General features: G+C 47.9%; 1 protein-coding gene and 1 long non-coding RNA gene across 2 annotated transcripts in view; one reads left to right on the top strand and one right to left on the bottom strand.

Annotated features, from left to right (window-relative positions):
- The window catches only part of LOC134672129 (uncharacterized), a 144827-nt gene that overhangs the window by 84270 nt on the left and 33263 nt on the right, over window positions 1-27294 (bottom strand). The gene's annotated exons all lie outside the window — the stretch shown is intronic.
- The window catches only part of LOC134672111 (dnaJ homolog subfamily C member 13), a 61936-nt gene that overhangs the window by 4184 nt on the left and 30458 nt on the right, over window positions 1-27294 (top strand). The window contains exons 5-15 of the mRNA XM_063530024.1: window positions 1063-1198; window positions 2502-2620; window positions 3679-3825; window positions 5385-5484; window positions 8301-8473; window positions 9230-9437; window positions 10907-11062; window positions 11725-11864; window positions 12553-12655; window positions 13333-13509; window positions 24792-24989. Of these exons, the coding sequence (XP_063386094.1) occupies window positions 1063-1198; window positions 2502-2620; window positions 3679-3825; window positions 5385-5484; window positions 8301-8473; window positions 9230-9437; window positions 10907-11062; window positions 11725-11864; window positions 12553-12655; window positions 13333-13509; window positions 24792-24989 (1657 nt within the window). The remainder of the gene's footprint in view (window positions 1-1062; window positions 1199-2501; window positions 2621-3678; window positions 3826-5384; window positions 5485-8300; window positions 8474-9229; window positions 9438-10906; window positions 11063-11724; window positions 11865-12552; window positions 12656-13332; window positions 13510-24791; window positions 24990-27294) is intronic.

Raw genomic sequence — 27294 nt, 5'->3', positions numbered from 1 at the left:
CAATAATTCGGCTATTTACATATTTTAAAACTGCAGAACCTAAACGAACTTTTTAAAATCTGTTATTGGTGTATACCAATAACAGATTTTAAAAGTTCGTATGTTTCGTTGTATGTATATATGAATAAATATGTATATATTACTCTCAGCGCATCTCCCTCACATTAATATTTACTTACTTACTCCGTTGGCTCAGCGACTTTAAATGAAATACATATATCAAATGAAAGCCAATGATAGAGGACCTTAAAAGCTACCGATTTGACCGAGATGACGTATGAGAAATCTTTACTTAAGGCATTTTACTCCATAGTACAATAAACGTGATAGATTTATATCGATTTTGATTTTCAAAATGGAGGAGCTATAGTGGTTCGCGAGGTCTACACCTTGCAGAGCCACTATAGTCGCACCAATAAAAGTCTGCAGCGGATTTGATAGCCCACGCAGTGTAAGTGTTATTTATACGTCATAATTTCATAGAAGTTTGACGTTTAAAATTACACTTGCACTGCGTGGGCTCTCAAAATCGCTGCAGACTTTTTACGGTCTAATACTATTAGATTATGTATTTTTAAATGTATTGCACGAAAGCATAAAAGGCTTAACAATGAATGCCAAATGAAAGTGATTCATACATTTCATACTTTTTGCAGACTTGATAATTGCATAATTAGTGATGTTTGTTTTAATCATGAGAGCCGCATAATGAAGCTGTCTTTGTCTAATCTAACATCATTGTGGTTGTCTAAATACAATGTTACGCGATGAGTTATTGTTGCGTCAGATTGTGGGTCAAATCGAATTATTCGAGTTATACTTTTTATACTGTCTGTAACCTAGTAGAATACTTTGTAATTGTATGTATAATGCAACTGCTATTGCAATTGCTAGTGTCGAAATCAGAATAATACTCTAATTTTCATTTGGCAAACAATTCAACTATTAACATGCGGTTTTAATTGAGACAGTTGATTAATCAATCAATTTAATTATTTCAACTAGGTTTTCCAGATTTTCCATACATTTTTACCGAAAAATTGCTGTCTGTACTTATTCTAGCGGCGACCAACATCAGACCTCGCTGAGCGAGTTCATAGTCCACAAAGTGAACCCAGCGCGGCACATGGAGCCGATGCGGCGCACGCTCTGCCTGTCCGACACTTGCATCTTGGAGCGAGACCCGCAGACGTACTCGGTGTGTACAGATACAGACTAGTTCATAGTTCACAAAGTGAACCCAGCGCGGCACATGGAGCCGATGCGGCGCACGCTCTGTCTGTCCGACACTTGCATCTTGGAGCGAGACCCGCAGACGTACTCGGTGTGTACAGATACAGACTTGTTCATAGTTCACAAAGTGAACCCAGCGCGGCACATGGAGCCGATGCGGCGCACGCTCTGTCTGTCCGACACTTGCATCTTGGAGCGAGACCCGCAGACGTACTCGGTGTGTACAGATACAGACTAGTTCATAGTTCACAAAGTGAACCCAGCGCGGCACATGGAGCCGATGCGGCGCACGCTCTGTCTGTCCGACACTTGCATCTTGGAGCGAGACCCGCAGACGTACTCGGTGTGTACAGATACAGACTTGTTCATAGTTCACAAAGTGAACCCAGCGCGGCACATTGAGCCGATGCGGCGCACGCTCTGCCTGTCCGACACCTGCATCTTGGAGCGAGACCCGCAGACCTACTCGGTGTGTACAGATACAGACTTGTTCATAGTTCACAAAATAAACCCAGCGCGGCACATTGAGCCGATGCGGCGCACGCTCTGCCTGTCCGACACCTGCATCTTGGAGCGAGACCCGCAGACCTACTCGGTGTGTACAGATACAGACTTGTTCATAGTTCACAAAATAAACCCAGCGCGGCACATTGAGCCGATGCGGCGCACGCTCTGTCTGTCCGACACCTGCATCTTGGAGCGAGATCCGCAGACCTACTCGGTGTGTACAGATACAGACTTGTTCATAGTTCACAAAACTATTTTAGACATATATAGCTTATAGATCTCCCAGATGATACCATTGCAACCTACAGGATATAGTAATCTCTTGTATTTAGTGTATAGTCAGCAGCAGAAGTTGCTAAGCTGGCGTGGCGTTCAATATTACCTTGACACGCTCTTATTCTCTTAACAATAAAGTCGCGTCAAGATCATTTTGAACACCTGGCCCGCTTAGCAACTTCTGCTGCTGACTGTACAGATTACATTTAACAATTGCAACCTGTAGCTAAACTACGCATAAGGTTTTGGCATGGCATCTTCTTGATGTCTATTGTCGAGTGTACAGTCGCCATCAGATATATCGGAGCGGCCACGGTGCTCACAAACATCTGAACACGCTTCTATTGTCAGGGAGTTAGAGCGCGTGCTCAGATATTGTGAACACCTTGGCCGCTCCGATATATCTGATGGCGACTGTAGGTACTTGACCAGTAGACATAAAAATTATTGAAAATGTTTTTATCAAACAAAAACTTTTCTTTCAGGTCGTGTGCCTTCGTCCTCTGAGCGACGTGTTCGCTTTAGTGAGAGACCGGGATCATCCACAGAAGTTCTCCATTGAGTATATGAATGGACAGACGCGTACTTACATGGCTGGTGAAAGGTAAGAAATTCGTATTCGAATAACCTGAACTTTAATAATGAAATGAAAATATTTATTTTCAGACAACTCTTGGCCCATAGATAAATACCTTAAAACTAGCATACATATTGTTATAAAATACATCTTAAAACTAAAAACACACAATTATGGCTGCGATGCAGTTCGCAACCCCGCAATGTCAGGGAGCCGGCCGCGGAACCGCCGGAACTTGACACTCTTCGGCCAAAACTCCTCCTTGGTCGCTAGATATTCAGTTGGAACGCTCATAATGGTGTTGACTCTTGTGACCCGATTGTGTCTTTAAGATTCTTTATCCTTTTAACCGCCGTAGACTGATATACATATAAGACAAACAAAATGAGGCTCATTGCGCCGCGCTCTGATAAATAAGACGAAACTTCGTGTAACTTCGTACCGTCGGCGACACGAGCACGCTGGATGAAAAATTCTATGGCGGTTAAAAGGTCAAGGTGCTCAACCGTTTCAAATTAGGCGGGCTCGATTCCTGTGAAGTTGGAAACTTAATTGTACTCGCCGCTACTGATATACGTATACAGTCTTAAAGTCAAGTTCTGTCACGCAAGCAAACACATTATTTGTTTATTTAGCTAATAATATCTGGGAGAACGAGCTTTGTGCGGAAAACATGTAAAGACTCAAAAATGCGCGTTGTCCCAGAAATAAAACCTAGCTACATCGATTTTTCGCCCCCGAAAACCCTATATAGCAAATTGCATCGAAATATTTAGAGCAGTTTCCGAGATTCCCGAAATATATATATAAATAAATGTAAAAGAATTGCTTGTTTAAAGGTATAAGATTTTTTCCTATAAATCTTTGATCTCGTTTTGTCGTCGTTCATATAAAATTATTGTAAATTTAAAAGTGGAAAAATTACTGTCCTGGGTGAGACTTGAACTCACGGCCTCTGGATAGTTCAAGTCTCACCCAGGACAGTAATTTTTCCGCTTTTAAATTTATTCTAAGCTTAATAGCATCGTTCGCAGACGTTTCTGCTTGTTAAAAATTAAAAAAATATTGTATCTATTTTATTACAGAGACGCGTTATTAGCGTCACTTTTGGACGGCGTCCGTTCCGCCGGACAGCGCGACGTGCACGTACGCTCCGGCGCCACCCCCCGCGGCTACAGGCTCGGCCCGCTGCACCAGCCTGTCGACGAGGAGACCGAGTCCAACCATCTCAGGTATCCATTACATAGACGCGTTATTAGCGTCACTTTTGGACGGCATCCGTTCCGCCGGACAGCGCGACGTGCACGTACGCTCCGGCGCCAACCCCCGCGGCTACAGGCTCGGCCCGCTGCACCAGCCTGTCGACGAGGAGACCGAGTCCAACCACCTCAGGTATCCATTACAGAGGCGCGTTATTAGCGTCACTGTTGGACGGCGTCCGTTCCGCCGGACAGCGCGACGTGCACGTGCGCTCCGGCGCCACCCCCCGCGGCTACAGGCTCGTCCCGCTGCACCAGCCTATCGATGAGGAGACCGAGTCCAACCATCTCAGGTATCCATTACAGAGACGCGTTATTAGCGTCACTTTTGGACGGCGTCCGTTCCGCCGGACAGCGCGACGTGCACGTGCGCTCCGGCGCCACCCCCCGCGGCTACAGGCTCGTCCCGCTGCACCAGCCTGTCGACGAGGAGACCGAGTCCAACCATCTCAGGTATCCATTACAGAGACGCGTTATTAGCGTCACTTTTGGACAGCGTCCGTTCAGCCGGACAGCGCGACGTGCACGTACGCTCCGGCGCCACCCCCCGCGGCTACGGGCTCGGCCCCCTGCACCAGCCTGTCGACGAGGAGACCGAGTCCGACCATCTCAGGTAACATGTTTCAAGGTGCCACAGACTAAGCAAGTACCGTATGAGACGTTTGTAAAGAACGCAGGTTAACAGTACCACAGAGTATAAAGACACCCCGGCTCGGCCCGTCTCACCAGCCTGTAGATGAGGAGACAGAGTCCAACCATCTCAGGTATCCATTTCAGAGTTAAAGTATGCCACGGACTTGCATCTCGCTCAAATAGGGAACATTACGCAAAACTCTGCGTAGGTGGTGCCACTAGCACTGTCCATCACAATCGGGGTGTCTACCGCGAAGAAAATCGAAATTTCGTTATCTAATCTCTCTACCACTCTTGCATATTCGAGGGATAAAGATGCAGATAACCAAATTTCGATTTTCGCGTTTCGTCAAAAACAGTTTAAGGCACAGTATGTATAAGTTACTCTATGGTTTACTAGCTAGCTTAGTGCTACACTCTGGCGGCAGAACATTGGAGTAATACCCCCTATTGGGAACAGTTCATTAAAGAAGACAGCTCTCAGTCAATTTATTTCTTAAGAACAATAAAATATAATGAAATTGTCATTCGTCTATAGCCCGTAGCCCTTTCAAATTTCACGGAAATTTGCAATAATCTACAGCATTTTTGCGGTTTAAGTTACGTTGGGATGTTTACACAATTTACGATATGTAATCGTTACCCACACACCATACACGGAACACCATAGATGGCGCTAGCCGGGGTGCACGCAGACCAAAAAGGAGATGGCGGGACGACTTGGACGTATTTAATCCGGATTGGCGGGAACGTACAAACGATAGGGTTGAGTGGAGGAAAGGAGGGGAGGCCTTTGCCCAGCAGTGGGGTGCTAAACTAGGCTAACGAAAAAAACACATCTCGTGATTGTACTTTATTACCAAAGCATAGAGTCCTAAGTGCAACACATTTGTCCACAGATTATTCCAGAACCCGGTGGGCATGACGCGAGCGGAGGTGATCGAGCGCTTTAACGCTAATGTCGGTTACAGCGGACTCAACTATTCCGTCAGTGCTGATGTAAGTACATACTATTATTTACTCGATTGCAAAAATGCCAGCCAGAAAACGACCTTAAAGCTTTAAATTTATGATTGAATTTTGATTCTCTTCGACAACTTGATATTACGTCAGTGAGAAGAGAAGGGAATAGCAATGAGCATTGGTAAAGCCTGCAAAATTTTCACGAACATTAAAACGCGCAAAAATATATGATAGGTACGCTTAAAAAACAACAAATAAAAAAAATCGTGTAAGATATAATTTCAGGTGACTGCATTTTGTACAGAAACGAATGTTTATTTCTTTAATTACCTTCATCATAAAGTCAAGTACAGTCGGCATCAGATAGATAGTGACGGCCAAAGTGGTTAAATATATCGGAATATATCAATATTTCTATCTATTCGTACTTGATGCTACTTCAGACCGTCTGTCGAGGACTAATTCGAGGTTTTATATGTTATTTACTTTTTATATATTTTGTCTATGTTTTACGGTATTTTGTTTTACCTTTTGTTTTTTACACTAGCTGTCATTAAATGCTGTTTGAAAAGCCCAGCTTTTTCGTTTGCTCCCAAAATTTTAGCTATCGAAGTGGAAATTGTCCTGGATTCCGGGACACCGTCACTATCTATTTGAAGCTGACTGTACGCCACCATTCAGTGTATAGTGTCAGTGTCACGGATAATGGCTTTTACTAATATCGTAATATCTTGAATCGCAAATCAGGATATTAAATATATCAAAACGGGTCACGTCGTCGAAAATCGCTCGACATGTTTCACTCTGTGCCGAGGAGTATCACCGGGAGCTCGCGTTGGTGGACCGGCGCAGACATCGATTTGAGTGACCCGTTTTAATGTATTTAATATGTCTGTGTCTCACCGAAGTTTTGCTACTCTAAATCAGGACTTGAGAAGCTTTTACTAACATGATTTTTCTAGTGCATGATGATGATGAATGAATAGTATAACACGTAGCATTGTTAGAGTAGTTTTAGTTAAATATGATTTTTTTTTTGTCTTAACTTTGCTTGTTATTTATATTTTTAGTGAACGTAAATTCATCAAAAACCAGTCTTATAAGTTAGGCACTTGTCCCACCAAGAGCGAGTAAGCGATTAACTATCGGCGATTTTCTCGCCCAAGAAACGAACAAAAGATAAGGATTTTGTGTTAGTAAAAGAGACACATATATTAATAGTTCATCGCTGGCTGTTCACACTGCCGGCGAGAACACTCGCTCTACTAGTTTGTCGCCGCGATAAGATAAAACCAGCTCAGCGGTATGTACTCGCTCGGCGATGCTCGCTTCGTAGTTAGAACTCAAGCTGCGAGACCAATCAGTCTGCGTGTTCGGCTACGCTGCTCCGCCCGAGCGAGTGACGCGAGTAATAGCCCGTCGCACTCGAACACTCGCCTATAGCCGAGCTACAAAACTATTGGAGCTAACATTCGCTTCTCGCCGCTCGCCCACTCGTTTCTAGTTTATCGTTCTACTCGCTTATCGCTCATCGTCGGCGGTGGGACAAGTGCCTTATAATGCATATCTCAGTGAAATGTAGTTTTTAATTCACATAATGGTTTTTATACATTTGATTTTCTATCTTACCATACTAATTAAGTCTATATTATTTCTAAACAAAATTTGTATTAATTATCAAACAAAGAAAATTTAAAATAGAGGACTATTGTCAAAGTAAATTATATCCTCCTAAGTCCCAAGGTCCTACCTATAGTACTTATTCAGTTCAATGAAATTTAAATCATATTCGATTGGAACAAAATTGCTTTTGCTTTGTTTCGTTAAATTTTTGAACAACGCAAAATCAACTCTATTTCTTACATTGTAGGTTCAAATTTCTATGGCAAATTTGGCATTTTGCATTTGTATGACTGGGCCTTAGGAGGATAAAGTCAGTACATTTACTGCTATCTTTCGACACAAATGATTAAAACTTTTAGAACGCCATTTGCCTTTGATCCTTATTCCTTCACTGATATGTGTTAAATTTGTTAAAAATGGCGTTCTAAATGTTTTATACATTTGTGTCGAAAGATGGCAGTAAATGTACTGACTACATAATTTACTTTGGCAATAGTCCTCTATTTTAAATTCTCTTTGGTTGGTCCTTTAAATTTTCGACATAGGCACGTATTGTGCTAATTACCGCACTAGGGCGATAAAGTAGCATTATATGTACTGTAAACTATATTATTTACCTGTAAACATGTATCTACTTGCATGCTCCACCCGCTGCCCATAATGCATCGTATATTTTCGTTTGCATCGTGTTTTGTTTGCCATTTTGATTTGTTTGTGCCTTGTAGGCCCCTTCCCTGTTGTGGCGGATACTTACATGGGATATAGTAAGTCCCCTATATATATTTTTGGGTATTTGACACTTCAATTTAAACCTTGCAGTTTGCGCACAAGGCTCACAATAGCTTGCTATGTAGGTACACTAAACACAGGGATATAAAACACATTTTTTTGCATTTTGGTCAAAGGGGTATCATATTCATCAAGAAAAACATTGACATACTTTTTTCAGTAAAATGCTTTAGGACATTGTTTTTTTATATCTCATAACTTTTGGTGGCAAGCTCAATATGTGCTTAAATAAAATATTGTTCAGAATTTACAAATCATACTACCTTCCGCCAAAAGTTATAAGTAAGAAACCATGAAAATCAGATATTAATTTTACTTATAATATGCATATCATATAGTTACTCATAGGAATGTTCTTGTCCATGTTTCACCAAAAATGACTTAATAAATAGGTAGCATGTAAAAACAAGAACGTGAGTCTTAATGTTTTCTATTTTCAGCGCTTATTCGCTGAGAATAAGGAGAAGCTGATAACGGGAGCGCTGAGCGCTCTCGTGAACAGCACCGCTACAAGCGCTACGTTGCCTCCGAGAGAGCTAGAGGCGCTGTTTCATGCGCTGAGGCGGCTGTGTGCGAGCAAAGTGGGTTTCGCTGCTTTTACTGCGTTGCCGGGGTATGTATTGCTTTATGAAAACAAAATAGACTGCTAAGTGTGTGTACAGGGCGCTAAATGCGCTCGGGAGCAGTCACGCTGCAAGTGCCTCCGAGAAAGCTAGAGGCGCTGTTTCATGCGCTGAGGTGGCTGTGTGATGAATTGATGATTTGTAGGTATTATGTCAGTAATAGCAAAGAGTTTATTAATAGTACAGTCAAGGAATTTAAATTCCGACCCATTTTGTACTTTGTCACAGTGACAACCGTATGAGGTCTCTAGCGGCTTTCATATTGATTGTCACTGTGACAAAGTATGAAATGGGTCGGAATTTAAATTCCTTGACTGTACAAGAGGTATAAAATCGATAAAAGAGTCATGCCAGTTTTAAACTACCTTTTACCTTTTAGTAAGAACTAAAAACCAGCAAGTAACTACTTGACCGACCACAAGAGTTAAATAACTGGTAGATTTATAAAAATGCCAGTTTTGAGCTAGAGGTGAGGAGAGCACGTCGAGGGACCCCCAGACAGGCCAAGAACGAGTGTGTACATGCTGCTCCCTTCTCATCTCGCTGTTCCTTGTCTCGTCTCACGCTTCTCCGATTGGATCGGAGCGGTGCCGAGACTCTCGGCGAGAGGTACACATACCTACAGCTAACATGAGGCTTTTATTTGCGTTAGCGTCGCCGTGTTCACCGTGTGTGTAATATTACCTGCGTATTTGTGCAGATGATTTTTTAAACTATGCATGTTTGTTACTTATCCCATTTTCCAGATTCCGCGAATGGATCGGCTCGGCCGTGGTGGGCGCGCTGCGTCGCGGCTCGGCGGCGTGCTCGCACGCGGCTCTGGATGCGGCTTGCGCCCTCATGCAGCCGATGCACCACGAGCCAGATCTGAGGCAGGAACAGCTGAATAAGGCCTCCATGTTGGCTACTCAGCCTTTCTTGGAGGGATTACTGTCCATGTGGGCGGAACATGTTGTGAGTATTATACAAAAGATACCAACAAGTTACAGCGACGGCAGCTTGTTCGCACGCGGCTCTAGATGCGGCTTGCGCCCTCATGCAGCCGATGCACCACGAGCCGGATCTGAGGCAGGAACAGCTGAATAAGGCCTCCATGTTGGCTACACATTACACAACCCTTTCTAGAGGGTTTACTCTCTATGTGGGCGGAACATGTTGTGAGTATTATACAAAAGATACCAACAAGTTACAGCGACGGCAGCTTGTTCGCACGCGGCTCTGGATGCGGCTTGCGCCCTCATGCAGCCGATGCACCACGAGCCGGATCTGAGGCAGGAACAGCTGAATAAAGCCTCCATGTTGGCTACTCAGCCTTTCTTGGAGGGATTACTGTCTATGTGGGCGGAACATGTTGTGAGTATTATACAAAAGATACCAACAAGTTACAGCGACGGCAGCTTGTTCGCACGCGGCTCTGGATGCGGCTTGCGCCCTCATGCAGCCGATGCACCACGAGCCGGATCTGAGGCAGGAACAGCTGAATAAAGCCTCCATGTTGGCTACACAACCTTTTCTAGAGAGTTTACTGTCCATGTGGGCGGAACATGTTGTGAGTATTATACAAAAGTTACCAACAAGTTACAGCGACGGCAGCTTGTTCGCACGCGGCTCTGGATGCGGCTTGCGCCCTCATGCAGCCGATGCACCACGAGCCAGATCTGAGGCAGGAACAGCTGAATAAAGCCTCCATGTTGGCTACTCAGCCTTTCTTGGAGGGATTACCGTCCATGTGGGCGGAACCTGTTGTGAGTATTATACAAAAGATACCAACAAGTTACAGCGACGGCAGCTTGTTCGCAAGCGGCTCTGGATGCGGCTTGCGCCCTCATGCAGCCGATGCACCACGAGCCAGATATGAGGCAGGAACAGCTGAATAAGGCCTCCATGTTGGCTACTCAGCCTTTCTTGGAGGGATTACTGTCCATGTGGGCGGAGCATGTTGTGAGTATTATACAAAAGATACCAACAAGTTACAGCGACGGCAGCTTGTTCGCACGCGGCTCTGGATGCGGCTTGCGCCCTCATGCAGCCGATGCACCACGAGCCAGAACTACGGCAGCGACAGCTGAATAATGCTTCCATGTTGGCAACTCAGCCTTTCTTGGAGGGATTGTTATCCATGTGGGCGGAGCATGTTGTAAGTACAACATGATAATGATTCAAAGTAGTTTTTAGTGACACGCAAGCCTTAGAAGCAGCGCAAAGACTGAACGACCTTGAGTTAAGTACTCAAAGTCGGTACTTGGCTAAGTACTCTTTAAGCCTAAGAATTAACTCAGTGCTCTAAGCTTCTATCCTGGAGTTAGTTTGCGGAAAATGCCCAATCTAAGTAACTAGGCTCTCATCGCTTAATAGTTTGATATGGTCAAAGTATGTCAGTAACAAAGCCATGACAGCTTTATTGACTATGTATTTTTTTACAGACTGCCGGAAGCGGCGCGCTGGTCGTGGCGGCCATGCTGGATTTCCTCACGTTCGCGCTATGCGTGCCGTACAGTGAAACTACGGATGGCAAGCAGTTCGACCAGCTACTCGAAATGGTCGCCAACAGAGGACGAGTGCTCTTTAAACTCTTTGAGGTACTTGTATATCTTTGTACAAAGAATATGAGACGACTTAAAGATTTAGTCAGACCCAACCGGCAGTGAAAGCGATTAGCGATCGACTATTTTCGAGCGCAAGAAATGTATTTGTACTTGTTAATCCCATATGATAAAACCGGACAAGTGCGAGTCGGACTCGCCCACCGAGGGTTCCGTACTTTTTAGTATTTGTTGTTATAGCATCAACAGAAATACATCATCTGTGAAAATTTCAACTGTCTAGCTATCACGGTTCGTGAGATACAGCCTGGTGACAGACGGACGGACGGACGGACAGCGAAGTCTTAGTAATAGGGTCCCGTTTTACCCTTTGGGTACGGAACCCTAAAAAGATGATGATGTTCAGATTGTACAGTATTTCCATTTGTGCATCACACAATACAATTTACTAATTTTTGTTCGCTGACCGTTCATACTGCTTTTTTTTAGATAAAACGCTAGGGAAAAAAAGCGTCTTGCAATTCAAATCCTCAACAACAGCTCTGATCAGGGTCATCAATCATCATTGATGATTCTTGTAGGGTCATCACCCTACAAGAATAGATGTCAATGACTGTACTTTCAATGCCTGTCAATGGGTAGTTTATCCTACTTAAATATTTTAAATATGCAATTTCTAATTCAATAACTTTTTACAGCACCCATCAATGGCTATAGTGAAAGGCGCAGGTCTAGTGCTTCGCGCTTTGGTCGAGGAAGGCGGTTCGGGCGTTGGCTCTAGAATGCAAGCGCTAGCGTTGGCCGAAGCGGCATTACCAAGACATCTGCTCACAGCATTGTAAGTAACATTTATTCAATTGTGGATTTTCTAGTTCGTTATCACGTTGATTGCCACATCACGCGGCGTCGCGTGATGCAGTCCATTACCCTGTGGCCGATGACGCGATGTCGCGTGATAAAGCCATACAGTTTTGTTCGCGCCGCAAAATGGTGGCCGTAGCGTACTGGCTTATGGCATTAGTTTTGGCCACTAGAGAAGGGATTTACCTATTCGACATTCGTTGGCCATCTCGGTATGTTCGCCATTTTTGGCTTGGCAATCAACGTGTTAACCTAGGTTGGTGTCTAAGAAATTTTTGATCCTGTATATAAATGGAGTCGATTACCATAAAAAGATATTTTGAAATTGTCGATTTTGTTATTTTACTGAAATTTTATTCCAAAATCTGCAAATGTCAGTATTTTAAATTAAAAAGTTAGGCAAGGTCTCCTAAGACCCTTTTCAGCAGCAAGGGACGATTTACTTTTCCATCCTGTACATACTGTCGCCATCAGATGTATCGGAGCGGCCAAGGTGTTCACAATATCTGAGCACGCACTCTAACTCCCTGACAACAGAGGCGTGTTCAGATATTTGTGAGCACCTTGGCCGCTCCGATATATCTGATGGCGACTGTACACAGGTCTGGGCCATGGGTTAATAATATTGTAATAATGAACGCGTTCCAATCATTGTTGTGTCGCAGGTATGCTGGGGCCAGGTTGCACCACAGGCATCTAGCCAGGCATTTGGTGGCGCTTTGGTTAGTCGACCATGCACCAGCTCATAATTTACTTAAACGAATCATGGTGAGTATCTTTTTCTATATTAATCTTCAAGTTTAGTCGCCATTCTGTTATATCTGAGCGCCCAAAGTTTGCACTTTGGCACATATTTGCATATGTGAACAGTTTCAGAGTTTCAAGTTTTAGTAAGATAGCCAGAGACATACGTGTGTGATATATGTTTCCTCGTTAGGTGCCTTATCCATCATATAATCTTGGTTTGTTGAAATGAGATTAGCTTTAATGTAACCCTCTAAAATAAAATTTACCCAGTCCAGTCGCCTTTTCAAACAAAGTAGGAAACGTGCATAATAAGTTTTTGGCAAAAATTTCATTTTTGGTACAAGTTTTTATCGTTGACTGTACTTTTCTTTCCACGGACAACTAATGCTCATCGAGACAATTCTAAAAACCCCAAACACAGTTAGGTTTCGTTGTTTTATCACATAGTTCCTATGGCCACCTCCGGTCTCCATCATCAGATCAGCTCGATGACACCATAATATTGCATTGTCACCCGACTTACGTATTGTATGCAAAATTTCAGCTCAATCGGAAACCGGGAAGTGGATCAAATTTAACTTGCAAGATTTGATTACACACAGACAGACAACGGTCAGGTGAAACTAAATGCTTGTAAAAAGCAAAAAAGATCTCTTAACCTCTTGTTTAATTTGATAAAAAAATATATTTAATTTTAGCCCTCCGGACTTCTGGCTTTCCTCGAATCGACAGAGGCGCCACCTGCGGCGGCGTTAGAAGCAGACCGCATAAACGAGAGAGACAACTTGGAGCTAGCACAAGCTTCGGTGAAGCCGCGCGCGGCGCACTGGGAGGCGTTGGAGCGGCAGGTCAAATACGTCGAGAAACATCTAGAGGTGTGTATATATTTTGGCTATGTGTGTAACAGTGGCGGTACCAGCTGCGGCGTTAGAAGCAGACCGGATAAACGAGAGAGACAACTTGGAGCTAGCACAAGCTTCGGTGAAGCCGCGCGCGGCGCACTGGGAGGCGCTGGAGCGGCAGGTCAAATACGTCGAGAAACATCTAGAGGTGTGTGTACATATTGGCTATGTGTGTAACAGTGGCGGTACCTGCTGCGGCGTTAGAAGCAGACCGGATAAACGAGAGAGACCACTTGGAGCTAGCACAAGCTTCGGTGAAGCCGCGCGCGGCGCACTGGGAGGCGCTGGAGAGGCAGGTCAAATACGTCGAGAAACATCTAGAGGTGTGTATATATATTGGCTATGTGTGTAACAGTGGCGGTACCAGCTGCGGCGTTAGAAGCAGACCGGATAAACGAGAGAGACAACTTGGAGCTAGCACAAGCTTCGGTGAAGCCGCGCGCGGCGCACTGGGAGGCGCTGGAGCGGCAGGTCAAATACGTCGAGAAACATCTAGAGGTGTGTATATGTCGGCGGCCGATCGTAAGATCAGGCAGATCATAATGTTCCTGTGTAATGTTTTGACGATAGTCACATTAAACCAATATATAGGTAAGGTAGATTCGTTAGGTTGCTTCAGATGCCCGATAAAAATATTACAGGAAGAAGAAAAAAAAGATCCGCTGAAAATACACGTTATTACATAGGTTACGAGAATAGTAAAGAACCTGAAACCATGCGACTACTTTTTATAAAATAATATATTTTTGTTTTTAGCCACCCATTCATGTAAGACTGCATGGTTTGGGGGTTTATCTAATTTCACACACTTTTTGGGTGTTTGGAAGTGTTATATGTTATAGATTAGATACATATCCATGAGTGGATCGTGTGGGCAAACTTTTCAGAAACAGAGCCTTACAGCCTTATTCGAACTTTAAGATACGTCTATAAAATTAATAGATAAAAGATAAGATAAAAAGATAAAAAATAGTTTATTCAAGTAGGCATATTACAATGCGCTTATGAACGTCAAATAAACCTTTACCGGCTCCAACCGTACACCTCTGCCCCGAGAAGATTTAAATCCCCCCTCAATTGGAGGAGGGTATCCCAATATGGGACCGGCAACAAACTCGGCGGGACACATCTTTTCAAAACATTATTACATCTTATAATTAACATGCATTACGAGTAATTAAGATATAATAGATCTCGAAACGATATGGATTAGATGTGTCAGTGACAAAAGTGATGTTTTTGTTTGAAGAAACGTCACATTTGACACTGACATATCTAATCCATATATTTCCTAGATCTATTAACTGACGTATCTTAAAGTTGGAATCGGGACGAAACTCAATAGAAATAATTAAACCACTTTTAGAAATCTTAGAGCCAGAAAGGTTGATTTGAGTGTTTTTGAAGAACGTTTAAGTGTATTATTGTATGATTCGTGTGAGATACATAAATGGATTTACATTTAAAAGTTGTATGTAATTATGTATCATAATTCTGAACGTTTTTTTAGTTACCATCCATTCAGCTTTGATGTGTCGGCGGCCGATCGTAAGATCAGGCAGATCGTAATGTTCCTGTGTATTGTTTTGAGGATAGTCACATTAAACCAATATATAGGTAGGATAGACTCGTTAGGTTGCTTCAGATGCCCGAAGGGCAAACTGCCCAGAAATAGGAGCCCCACGTAGTGGGGCTTCGTCGACTCTGGGAACGAGTCAAAGATTTTCACGTTTCAAGGGCTCGCGGTCGGGTCCGGGTTTCGGGTACCCGTTGCCGGGGCCCCGTTCTCGTGTTACACGGCACCGGATTTGTGGCCCGTTCGGAACGGATAATTAGGATCCGTGCAATTAAGATCCGTGTACCCGTGTTACCCGTGTGTCCGGATCCACGGATATTAATTACACACGGGTCCGGCCCGTTCTCGACGTATAGTGACGATGGCGATCGATCGCGTTCTTTATAAAACCAAAGAATCTTATACCTTTAAACGAGCAATTCCATTATATTCAAATACTAAATGTACTATTTAACTAAACAGACCTGTAACCATTACTATTGTTACCAATAAACTTTCATTTTCATTTTTTCATTTTCATTTTTTCATTTTCATTTTTTCAATTTCTATTTTTCGAGCATCTCGGAAATGGCTTTAACGGTTTCGATTAAATTTGCTGGGCGGGGGGAACAAAACGAAAAAAAAAAACAGAACGGCAACAACTAGGTATGACTAAATGAAAACAGCGGAACTAAGATTAGAAACTTTGACCGACTGAGTTGCAAACTAAAATCTTAAAAAATCCATAACTGAAAAAAATCCAATTCTTGTTTGTAAAACAGCACGGCTACTTCTTTAACTTTCCAAACAAGAGGTATGCCGGGTAAAATACCTGTGTCAAAATTACCACGGCTATTTTATTGCATGTGCCGCCCGCAAACCATTATTATCTTAATCTACACGTGTACATTTCTATGAACTTCGCACGAAATAAAAATTATCTAAGTAATAAGTGGGAATGTGAGAAAAAACTAGAGTCGGACAAAAAAAAGTCTTCAGCGGATTTGATAGCTCACGCAGTGCAAGTGTCATTTATACGTCATAATTTCATAGAAATTGCGATTGAAAAAAAATGTAGATTTAACCAAATCAATACGTTCATTTCATAAATTAACGTATTGATTTGGTTAAATCTACATTGTAAGCCTATGATTACAGTTCTTATTTAGGTATTTATTATGTGTTCCGTACTCCACATCGGATATCTTCATTGAGAGAGTAACGCGATCGTTGACCAATGATGCCGCTAGCGTCTATGTAGTCGCTCCGCCCCACGCCGTGACGTAGTTCCGCTTCCACTTCCTGCGAACCGTTGCTCGCTTCCCGCTACTCGCCACCGCCATGTCATTGTTTCGTCGACCGTCTTGACCGATGGTCCGCAAATATTTTTTGCGTATATTTTTGCAGCATGGTGCTTTAACATTTCCGATCCAAAGCTCGGTCGATTAAAATAGTGAGATATGGCAGAGATCGCCACTATTAGTCTTTTGGCGGTCTCGCGATCGAAGCCATCGAACGGTGCTTTTCGATTCTACCCACTTTTTTCTTGCTAAATTAATTTTCGCATTCCATGCTGCTAAAATCGTTACCGTTAACTCGCATTTTCGAGATCGAAGTAGGAAGTGCGTCAGTGGTTTTTGTTAACAAGTGGTAACAAGTCGCTCCGCATCGGAGAGGGAACGTGCGGTCATCGTGCCTGCGGCGGCGGGGGCGGCGCGACGGCGGACGGCCTGCGCGCGCCGCTGCCGGGTGCCGCGCTTCGCTGATAAGGAGGTTTGGATTGTCTCGAACCATCCGGTGAGCCAGTTTAAGATATTCTAGAAGTTACTTCGTCACTAAAGGAGGGTTCTCAGGCAGTAGCCTGGGAGTACCTCGTGTTGTTAGTTGCGGCGCGACCGGGGCGCCCCGTCCCCCGGCGCGGGGGCGCGGGCCCGGCGCCCGCCCCCGCCCGCGCGCGCCGCGTCTTCTGCTGTCGTCCAAGGTGACTCCGAGACACCGCGACGCTGCGGGCCACGGTGGACGCCTCCAGTCCGCAGGACTCGGCGAGACGTCACACGCCCGCTCCTGTTACTGCAGTCGCGGTGCGGACGCCTCCAGTCCGCGGGACTCCGAGAGACGTCACACGCCCGCTCCTGTTGCTGCAGTCGCGGTGCGGACGCCTCCAGTCCGCGGGACTCCGAGAGACGTCACACGCCCGCTCCTGTTGCTGCAGTCGCGGTGCGGACGCCTCCAGTCCGCGGGACTCCGAGAGACGTCACACGCCCGCTCCTGTTGCTGCAGTCGCGGTACGGACGCCTCCAGTCCGCGGGACTCCGAGAGACGTCACACGCCCGCTCCTGTTGCTGCAGTCGCGGTGCGGACGCCTCCAGTCCGCGGGACTCCGAGAGACGTCACACGCCCGCTCCTGTTGCTGCAGTCGCGGTACGGACGCCTCCAGTCCGCGGGACTCCGAGAGGCGTCACACGCCCGCTCCTGTTGCTGCAGTCGCGGTGCGGACGCCTCCAGTCCGCGGGACTCCGAGAGACGTCACACGCCCGCTCCTGTTGCTGCAGTCACGGTGCGGACGCCTCCAGTCCGCGGGACTCCGCGAGACGTTACACGCCCGCTCCTATTGCTGCAGTTGCGGTGCGGACGCTTCCAGTCCAGCGGGACTCCGAGAGATCCGCGTGGCTCTGCGAGACGTCACACGCCCGCTCCTGCAGCTGCGGGCGCATCGCGGGTGGATCGCGCCAAGGTGAAGGCGGACCGCTTCTGCGTCCCGACTGCTCTAGCGGAAGGAAGGTAAGTTACGTGTAAGCAGTGGAAATGCTACGAGTACAGCGACGATCGCCGCGTTGGTTGCCGCCCGTCATGACGCCGCTGGTGACCTACGCGCCGGTGGTGGCCACCACGATGGCACCGCCGAGGGCAACAGCGTCGCCGTGATGATGTGTGCAGCTACGAGCCTAGCCATCGGCGCCTCCCGTGCCGGTAACGTCCGTCACGCGCACCGGCGCCTGTCGAGCTGGCCGCCACGACGGCGCCTCTCGCACCTGAGCCTGGCGACGGTGGCCGCCATGATGGCGCCGCCCGCTCGATGACGCCGCCTGCCCCCCGAGCTGGCCGCCACGATGGCGCCTCTCGCATTACGCATCGACGCGGCGGCGGCGGCTGCCACAATGGCACTGCCCGCCACGATGATGCCGCCCGCCACGATGGCACCACCACCTGCGCACTGGCGCCTCTCGAGCTGGCCGCCACGATGGCGCCTCTCGCCTCACAGCAGTGCCTCCCAGACCAGCCAGCCAGACGGCGACCGCCTCATGCACCGGTGCCTCCCGAGCTGGCCGCCACGATGGCGCCTCTCGCATCACGCACCGGCGCCTCCCGAGCCGGTGGCGGCGGCCGCCACGATGGAGCCGCCCGCCTCACGCGACAACGCCTCTAGAGCGGGCCGCCACTATGGGTCCTCGCCTCACGCACCAGCGCTTCCCGAACCAGTGGCGGCCGCCATGAGCCGCCCGGCCTCAGGCACCGGTGCCCCACCCCCCCCCCCCCGAGCCGGCCGCCACGATGGCGCCCCTAGCTCCACGCACCGGCGCCTCCCGAGCGGCGGCGGTTGCCACAATCACGCCGATGCTGTCCACCGATGCTGCAACTACGACGATGTCGTCCCTTGCTCGCTGGGCGCCACAGTATCAGTTTTGTCCTGTCCACATGGTTCCATTGAGGTACGCAGGCGCCTATAGCTATGGTGCAGGTATAGGTATGGTATGGTACAGCACGAACAGACCGCTAAGCTCTTGGTTTCGGGTAAAGAATCCTCCGGCGACGGCAGACAAGGTCGTAAAGAGCCCCGTCCTAGTGCGGCTCGACTGCCCGGAGTTGAAAGCGGTAAGATATGTCGATACTCAGAGGAAAATACGTCGTGTTCCCGGGCTTCATAAAGGTGCTGATCGACTTCGCTGTGTCGCTTCGAAGTTCCTACGACTTCTCGAGGCCATGGAGTGGTCCAACCGGAGAACAGCTAGCGACAAGGCCCTGTGCGACCGCTCGAAACCGAGGTGAAAGGCATCGAAAAGGTCTGCAGACTTCACATAATTATCTCTGCTTGCTCGCGCTCTCCAGCTTAACTTCCGTCTTACAAAGACGAACTCGTGCGAAAAGCCATAATAAACAAAATGGGACAAATAAACCCGCTGCGCCTGAACAAGCTTGAGTTTCCGGTGCTAAGAGAAAGGGGCCAGGAGGACTCCAGCAGTTTCCATCTGTCTATATTCGACTTTATCGAAACACTTTTGTTACGCAAAGCGCCAAAATCGATTTTAGACTTGATTTCATCAGTTCGATTTCCTTAAAAGCATGCTACTAACTCGATGCCCTATACTAACTCGATATAGGGTGTCTCTTCGGATAAAGCGAATTAGACCATCACGCTCCTAGACATCACGTGGGACACGCGGCACAACACACCGATTGAAAGTTTTCTTTTTCACGACATACAGGCCTGCCTTGCTGCAGAGTTTCTCGCAGAAATGAGACCCAATGCCTTCTGTTCAGTCTCAAATTCGCAAACTTTAGTTCATGGAGGAAGGTGAAGCCTTCGCAGTCCCCAGCAACACGGAGCTGCCGAAAGCCTCGCACCACTTTCTTCCTCATCTTATGCAAGCAGTCCGTTACAATCTCCAATATTGGTAGACAATGTACGAGGTAAGGCCCTTTCAGCGAAGAGTAACCGTTAACGGGCCGCATCTGCAGCGCTGACGACAGAAGTGTAAACATACAACCGCACCGGTACAGTATACATAAAACGACGGCGACACTACATCCCTTCCGTTACTACGGCTGTCGCAAAAACTGCTGATGCCAGCAGATCGTCTACAGGTCGCGCTGGTTGCTTGCTACTTGCCAGGTCGGTACAACCCCCGAGGGCGACGGTTTATCAAGAAGTCACTGCGCGCCCGAGTGGCAGCTGCGCCCAGCAGCCGCCGAGACTGGCTTCACCTGACAGGCGCCTTGTTGGCCGGCCTCCGCTTTCGAGAGCCCTCGCACTGTGCCACGGTATTTCTTAACAGACTCATTGAACTGCTACCACGACCTTTGACAGCTGCCTGTGAGACTTGGCATGGATGTCTCCACCTCCCAGCCTAGTCTGTGTACTGCGACGGCGTGATAAGGAGTCTTAAAGCAGCTGTGGTAAGCTTGCAATTTACTGGCGGTCCTAGTAAACACAACGTCAGACCGCCCTCCCTTACGAGTCAACGACCTTAAGAATGAGGCGTAGCTCCTGTCAGATAGGACGCTCCAACACCGAGCTGGCGGGATCAGGAGTGACATCCGCTACTGGCGTGACTGGCGCATGCATATAACATGCCAAGGTCTAACGCTACGTAGCGAACGAAACGCAACTGTCACTGTCTCACTAATATGGAAGAACTGGATATTCCCGATTCCGGTACTGTGTTTGTATAGAAAACAGTAACGGGAGCCCCTAGATCGTCCCCTTGTCTAGGCTGCATGTACGGCCACAATGTAGAAACGGTCTTTATGGTGCATCAAAAATAAGATCAACTGCCAGGTACCTCTATCCAGTGAAGTAGCGAGCTATCTCAGACGTCTATTTCTATTATTCATGTTAGCTTTCAGAACGATACTCGTTCATAAGCCTCTCACAAGTGCTGTGTATGAACCACTATCGGACACTATGCCTTCTTCCAACGCCATTAATAGCGAGACCAGCGCCTCCCAAAGCACGAGCTTGGGACGCGAGACATCTACTTGCCCTAATTTAAATAGCCCTACAACGTTAGGTACGTTAGAAGAAGTACGATAGAATAGCTGCCGCACTTTTGCTGTTAGCATCAGGCCGCAGGGTCAATGACCTTACTCTACTACACTGTAGCCCGGGCAATTACATAGATAACTTTAACGCTATTATTTTGTGTCCGAAATTCGGCTCTAAACCAGATAACGTGTCTTACCGACTGGACTCTTAGAAGCTCCGGAATAAAGTATAGACCCAGTATAAGTAGGTAGTCTGGGTACGTCACCTTGCGAGAATTACACAAAATGTTAGGGGACACTTCGCTTATTTCTTTCAGCCACAGTCTCATCCAAGCCGGCCTCGCCTACGATTGCTTTTGATCCACGATGTACTTAATAACTAAATTGGCTGGAAAGCTATTCACTTAGCGATATTTTCGCTTATGTTAATTGGGAACATGACTCGCCGAGATTCTGCGGACCGGATGCGATTTCGAATGAGAATTCTCTTAAACCAGTTTAACGTCAGATTCGAACCTGAGATTACAATTTCAATTCTCAATTTCCTGTAATTCACATTATAACGAGTCACTGTGATTTCATGGGTTGCAATATGGTGTATACATATTTATTCTTTCTCTGAGTTCTATATATGACAGTAGGTGTAGCCCTATCGCTTGCGCGCCCGCTAACTCGCCACCAGGAGATAATAAACAGGTCTCAATGAAGATATCCGATGTGGAGTACGGAACACATAATATAAAAATTTTACCTTCCAATAAAATTATTATTATGTTTCCTATCCACATCGGATATCTGAGTAATGCCTTCCTGGCAGGCTACTAGGCTACTTTTATGCCGACGGTACTTCTCCTCAACAATGACATGGCGGTGGCGAGTAGCGGGAAGCGAGCAACGGTTCGCAGGAAGTGGAAGCGGAACTACGTCACGGCGTGGGGCGGAGCGACTACATAGACGCTAGCGGCATCATTGGTCAACGATCGCGTTACTCTCTCAATGAAGATATCCGATGTGGATAGGAAACATAATAATAATTTTATTGGAAGGTAAAATTTTTATATTATTTTAAGTGTTAGTTGAGTTTAAGATTATGTTTAGTTCAATTACGTACATATTAGTAACGTGCAACGTTACAAAGTATGACGTTTAAAATAACTCTTCCACTGCGTGGGCTATCAAATCCACTGCAGACTATTCTTGGTCTGACTCTAGTATCTTAATATTTATTATAAACCTACATGCTCATTATTTAATCATTTTTACAAGCAGTAACATTTAATATACAATTAATATAATTTAATATAATTCGACTAAATTACATTTCAGCAACACCTCCATATTTTTTTTTCACAAAATAAATCAAGACATTATCCACCAGTAGAATACCACCTCTTAAATATTGTTTAAACTCGAACCGGCCGGAGGAGTCGGTCCGCCGGCGCCGTGTATTGAATACCCGAACGAAGCCGAAGTCCGCGGCTCCGGAGCCGAGCGTAGATCCGGAGCCGAACGCACTACACGGGAACGGATCTTGACGGGTTCGTGTAATTCGGAGGCTTAGCACCGCCGGGGCTAAGAACACGGATACACGGGTTGGCGTGTAGCACGGATATCGGGAGCCCTATTCACGATATGCCTAGGAATTTCACGATATGCCTGATCTTACGATCGGTCGCCGAGAGATGCATCAAAATTTAGTTGAACATCATTTTTATCAGTAAATTGATCATACGTAACAGACGAGCGTGTGTGTCGTGTTTGTACTTTTTATTCTTAGGTTATTAATTAATATTCTCTGGCTAACCAATGCATCAGTAGAAAAACCGGACAAGTGCGAGTCGGACTAGCCCACCGAGGGTTCCGTATTTTTTTAGTATTTGCTTGTAACAGGCTATTTTGGTGTTTTGGTTTTTAAGAGCTATGGACTATCAGTGGTACTCAGGGTTCGTGGGTCTGACGCTCTATTGTCACACTACACGTCTGTGATATTCCTAAAGATCTATTTAATAACTAAAATTAATTTTAGACAGGGAGAATGAGAAGTAATGGGCGCCAGCACGCTGTAAAGCGTACAGAAAGGTAAAAATAAGATGAGAAAAAGAAAACTATTGTTTAAGCTCGAGACAATTAAATATAATATCAATGCTTTACACAAGGAAAACAGTAGTACAGTAAGGCAATACAGAAAATAACCTTACTATGCTATCGGACTGGCCACGCAGTCTCAGTTAAAGTTTATTATGTCTATGCACTAATTATGCACTGAGCACTTGAAGTTTATTAAGAGGCCACTATTGCGTGAAGCTAATTAAAGTCTATTGATACTAGCACACCTAAATCACGTGTCACGCCAGAGGCGCATAGGTGGCAGCCAAAAGCCGCGGTGACACGTGCCGAAACCGTCAGCCACGTGTCCAAGTGACCGCCTATCTACCACGCCCGCGTCGCGATGCGCAACAAGAATCACGAGCCCGAAAGAGCCAATAACAAATTAGATCTGACCACACCTGAGTCACGTGTCCGTAGCAGAAGCCGGTGAAGCCGTGGCTACGCACTACTCCAGAGGCGCGCAGGGGAACAGCCAAGAGTCGCTGTGACACGCGGTGATACCGTCAGCCACGTGTCCAGGTGGCTGCCTGCCCGCTTCGCCAACGTCGCGCTGAGCAGCACGAAGCTCCAGCCCAAGGTCCACAGCAACGCCCGGCGTCGACACGTGCCCGAAGAAAAAGCCCAGGGTAGGGACCGGCATTAAAGCTAAGGGAAAAAAACCACATATTGAAACCCAATATCAAAAAAGATTGATTCTCCACTGAAATTAACTGGACAATTACTAATCTGACACACCGATCTGGCATTTACAGGAAAACCTACAAATTGGCCATGCGGTCATCCGACACACATGGACGAAAAAAAAAGGTTACATTTCCTACAATAAAATCGCAAATGCTTACCCGGATTTCAAGTGAAGCGATTGATGCTACACTGCTGACATTTATAAAAAAATATTTCTTTAAGAATTCCCTACAGGAATTTAATGTAGGACGCCATATTGTTCTGTTTGCTGTAACAAAGAAATGTAAAATCAGTAAAGACGAACGTTATAAAAACCGGGCTATATTTCTATAAAGATTTGCGCTGTGGCTCACCTTGCTACAAAAAGTGGAGATGTATTTCCATATTTTACTGGGATGGCTCCCGTACAAAGCGACCAGAGAAGATCTGCACCAGCTTCCTCACATGGCTGCGGAAATCTCAGTGACTTGATCGCGCTCGACAATCAATTTCCTCTCTTGTTACTTTTTCAAACAAAAACCCACGCTCAGAGCCCAGGAATTTTGCCAGGCATTGCAAACGATGTCCCAAACAATATTTGAAAATTATCATATTAAAAGACCAACGATACCGAGTACTAATATTTTTGAAGAATTAAACCTAAATATTTCAACCACTAAAGAAAATATTTAATACTAAATAAGAACCATAATGTTTTCTAGAGCAACAGCTCGCCACTAAGTGTTGAAGTGCCCTCTTGTGCGAATAGATGGCGCTGAAGACAATCCCGTACGGCCTGTTTTATTACAATGCCACTGTGAGTATCGAACTAAAAAAAAAGAAATTGCCTCAGTTACGTTTGAAACGTAACATGCTGTTAAAGTGGCAACAGAAATACATCATCTGTGAAAATTTCAAATGTCTGTATCACGGTTCGTGAGATACAGCCTGGTGAGAGACCGACGGACGGACAGCGGAGTCTTAGTAATAGGGTCCCGTTTTACCCTTTGGGTACGGAACCCTAAAAAGGTGCGCAATCCAAAATGTGTACTGAAGTTTAACATTTATCGCGTACAATTTCTAGTTTTGTCGCCATTTTCTACTGACAATGGCTCGCCTAACGAAACATAATGAACACCGAGCTTAAATCATGCTTCCCTTCCAGCACTACGCTACGCTAGCGCTGCAGCACTGGGCGGCGCGCGCGGGCGGCCCCGCTCGGGCGGCGCGCGACGCGGCGCGCGAGCGCCCCGTGGTGCTGCGGCGCCGCCGCGAGCGCCTCAAGTCCTCCGCCAACTGGCCGCTCTTCTACTACCAGTTCCACAGAGACCACGCGCTGCCCAACCTCATATGGAACCACACGGTACGAGTACAGTGTACACTACGCTACGCTAGCGCTGCAGCACTGGGCGGCGCGCGACGCGGCGCGCGAGCGCCCCGTGGTGCTGCGGCGCCGCCGCGAGCGCCTCAAGTCCTCCGCCAACTGGCCGCTCTTCTACTACCAGTTCCACAGAGACCACGCGCTGCCCAACCTCATATGGAACCACACGGTACGAGTACAGTGTACACTACGCTACGCTAGCGCTGCAGCACTGGGCGGCGCGCGACGCGGCGCGCGAGCGCCCCGTGGTGCTGCGGCGCCGCCGCGAGCGCCTCAAGTCCTCCGCCAACTGGCCGCTCTTCTACTACCAGTTCCACAGAGACCACGCGCTGCCCAACCTCATATGGAACCACACGGTACGAGTACAGTGTACACTACGCTACGCTAGCGCTGCAGCACTGGGCGGCGCGCGACGCGGCGCGCGAGCGCCCCGTGGTGCTGCGGCGCCGCCGCGAGCGCCTCAAGTCCTCCGCCAACTGGCCGCTCTTCTACTACCAGTTCCACAGAGACCACGCGCTGCCCAACCTCATATGGAACCACACGGTACGAGTACAGTGTACACTACGCTACGCTAGCGCTGCAGCACTGGGCGGCGCGCGACGCGGCGCGCGAGCGCCCCGTGGTGCTGCGGCGCCGCCGCGAGCGCCTCAAGTCCTCCGCCAACTGGCCGCTCTTCTACTACCAGTTCCACAGAGACCACGCGCTGCCCAACCTCATATGGAACCACACGGTACGAGTACAGTGTACACTACGCTACGCTAGCGCTGCAGCACTGGGCGGCGCGCGACGCGGCGCGCGAGCGCCCCGTGGTGCTGCGGCGCCGCCGCGAGCGCCTCAAGTCCTCCGCCAACTGGCCGCTCTTCTACTACCAGTTCCACAGAGACCACGCGCTGCCCAACCTCATATGGAACCACACGGTACGAGTACAGTGTACACTACGCTACGCTAGCGCTGCAGCACTGGGCGGCGCGCGACGCGGCGCGCGAGCGCCCCGTGGTGCTGCGGCGCCGCCGCGAGCGCCTCAAGTCCTCCGCCAACTGGCCGCTCTTCTACTACCAGTTCCACAGAGACCACGCGCTGCCCAACCTCATATGGAACCACACGGTACGAGTACAGTGTACACTACGCTACGCTAGCGCTGCAGCACTGGGCGGCGCGCGACGCGGCGCGCGAGCGCCCCGTGGTGCTGCGGCGCCGCCGCGAGCGCCTCAAGTCCTCCGCCAACTGGCCGCTCTTCTACTACCAGTTCCACAGAGACCACGCGCTGCCCAACCTCATATGGAACCACACGGTACGAGTACAGTGTACACTACGCGCAGCTAGCGCTGCAGCACTGGGCGGCGCGCGACGCGGCGCGCGAGCGCCCCGTGGTGCTGCGGCGCCGCCGCGAGCGCCTCAAGTCCTCCGCCAACTGGCCGCTCTTCTACTACCAGTTCCACAGAGACCACGCGCTGCCCAACCTCATATGGAACCACACGGTACGAGTACAGTGTACACTACGCTACGCTAGCGCTGCAGCACTGGGCGGCGCGCGACGCGGCGCGCGAGCGCCCCGTGGTGCTGCGGCGCCGCCGCGAGCGCCTCAAGTCCTCCGCCAACTGGCCGCTCTTCTACTACCAGTTCCACAGAGACCACGCGCTGCCCAACCTCATATGGAACCACACGGTACGAGTACAGTGTACACTACGCTACGCTAGCGCTGCAGCACTGGGCGGCGCGCGACGCGGCGCGCGAGCGCCCCGTGGTGCTGCGGCGCCGCCGCGAGCGCCTCAAGTCCTCCGCCAACTGGCCGCTCTTCTACTACCAGTTCCACAGAGACCACGCGCTGCCCAACCTCATATGGAACCACACGGTACGAGTACAGTGTACACTACGCTACGCTAGCGCTGCAGCACTGGGCGGCGCGCGACGCGGCGCGCGAGCGCCCCGTGGTGCTGCGGCGCCGCCGCGAGCGCCTCAAGTCCTCCGCCAACTGGCCGCTCTTCTACTACCAGTTCCACAGAGACCACGCGCTGCCCAACCTCATATGGAACCACACGGTACGAGTACAGTGTACACTACGCTACGCTAGCGCTGCAGCACTGGGCGGCGCGCGACGCGGCGCGCGAGCGCCCCGTGGTGCTGCGGCGCCGCCGCGAGCGCCTCAAGTCCTCCGCCAACTGGCCGCTCTTCTACTACCAGTTCCACAGAGACCACGCGCTGCCCAACCTCATATGGAACCACACGGTACGAGTACAGTGTACACTACGCTACGCTAGCGCTGCAGCACTGGGCGGCGCGCGACGCG

This window comes from Cydia fagiglandana, chromosome 16, assembly GCF_963556715.1.
Source record: "Cydia fagiglandana chromosome 16, ilCydFagi1.1, whole genome shotgun sequence".
Taxonomy (NCBI): domain Eukaryota; kingdom Metazoa; phylum Arthropoda; class Insecta; order Lepidoptera; family Tortricidae; genus Cydia; species Cydia fagiglandana.
Note: the sequence above shows the minus strand (reverse complement) of the source record. Positions and strands in the feature narration are given on the sequence as shown.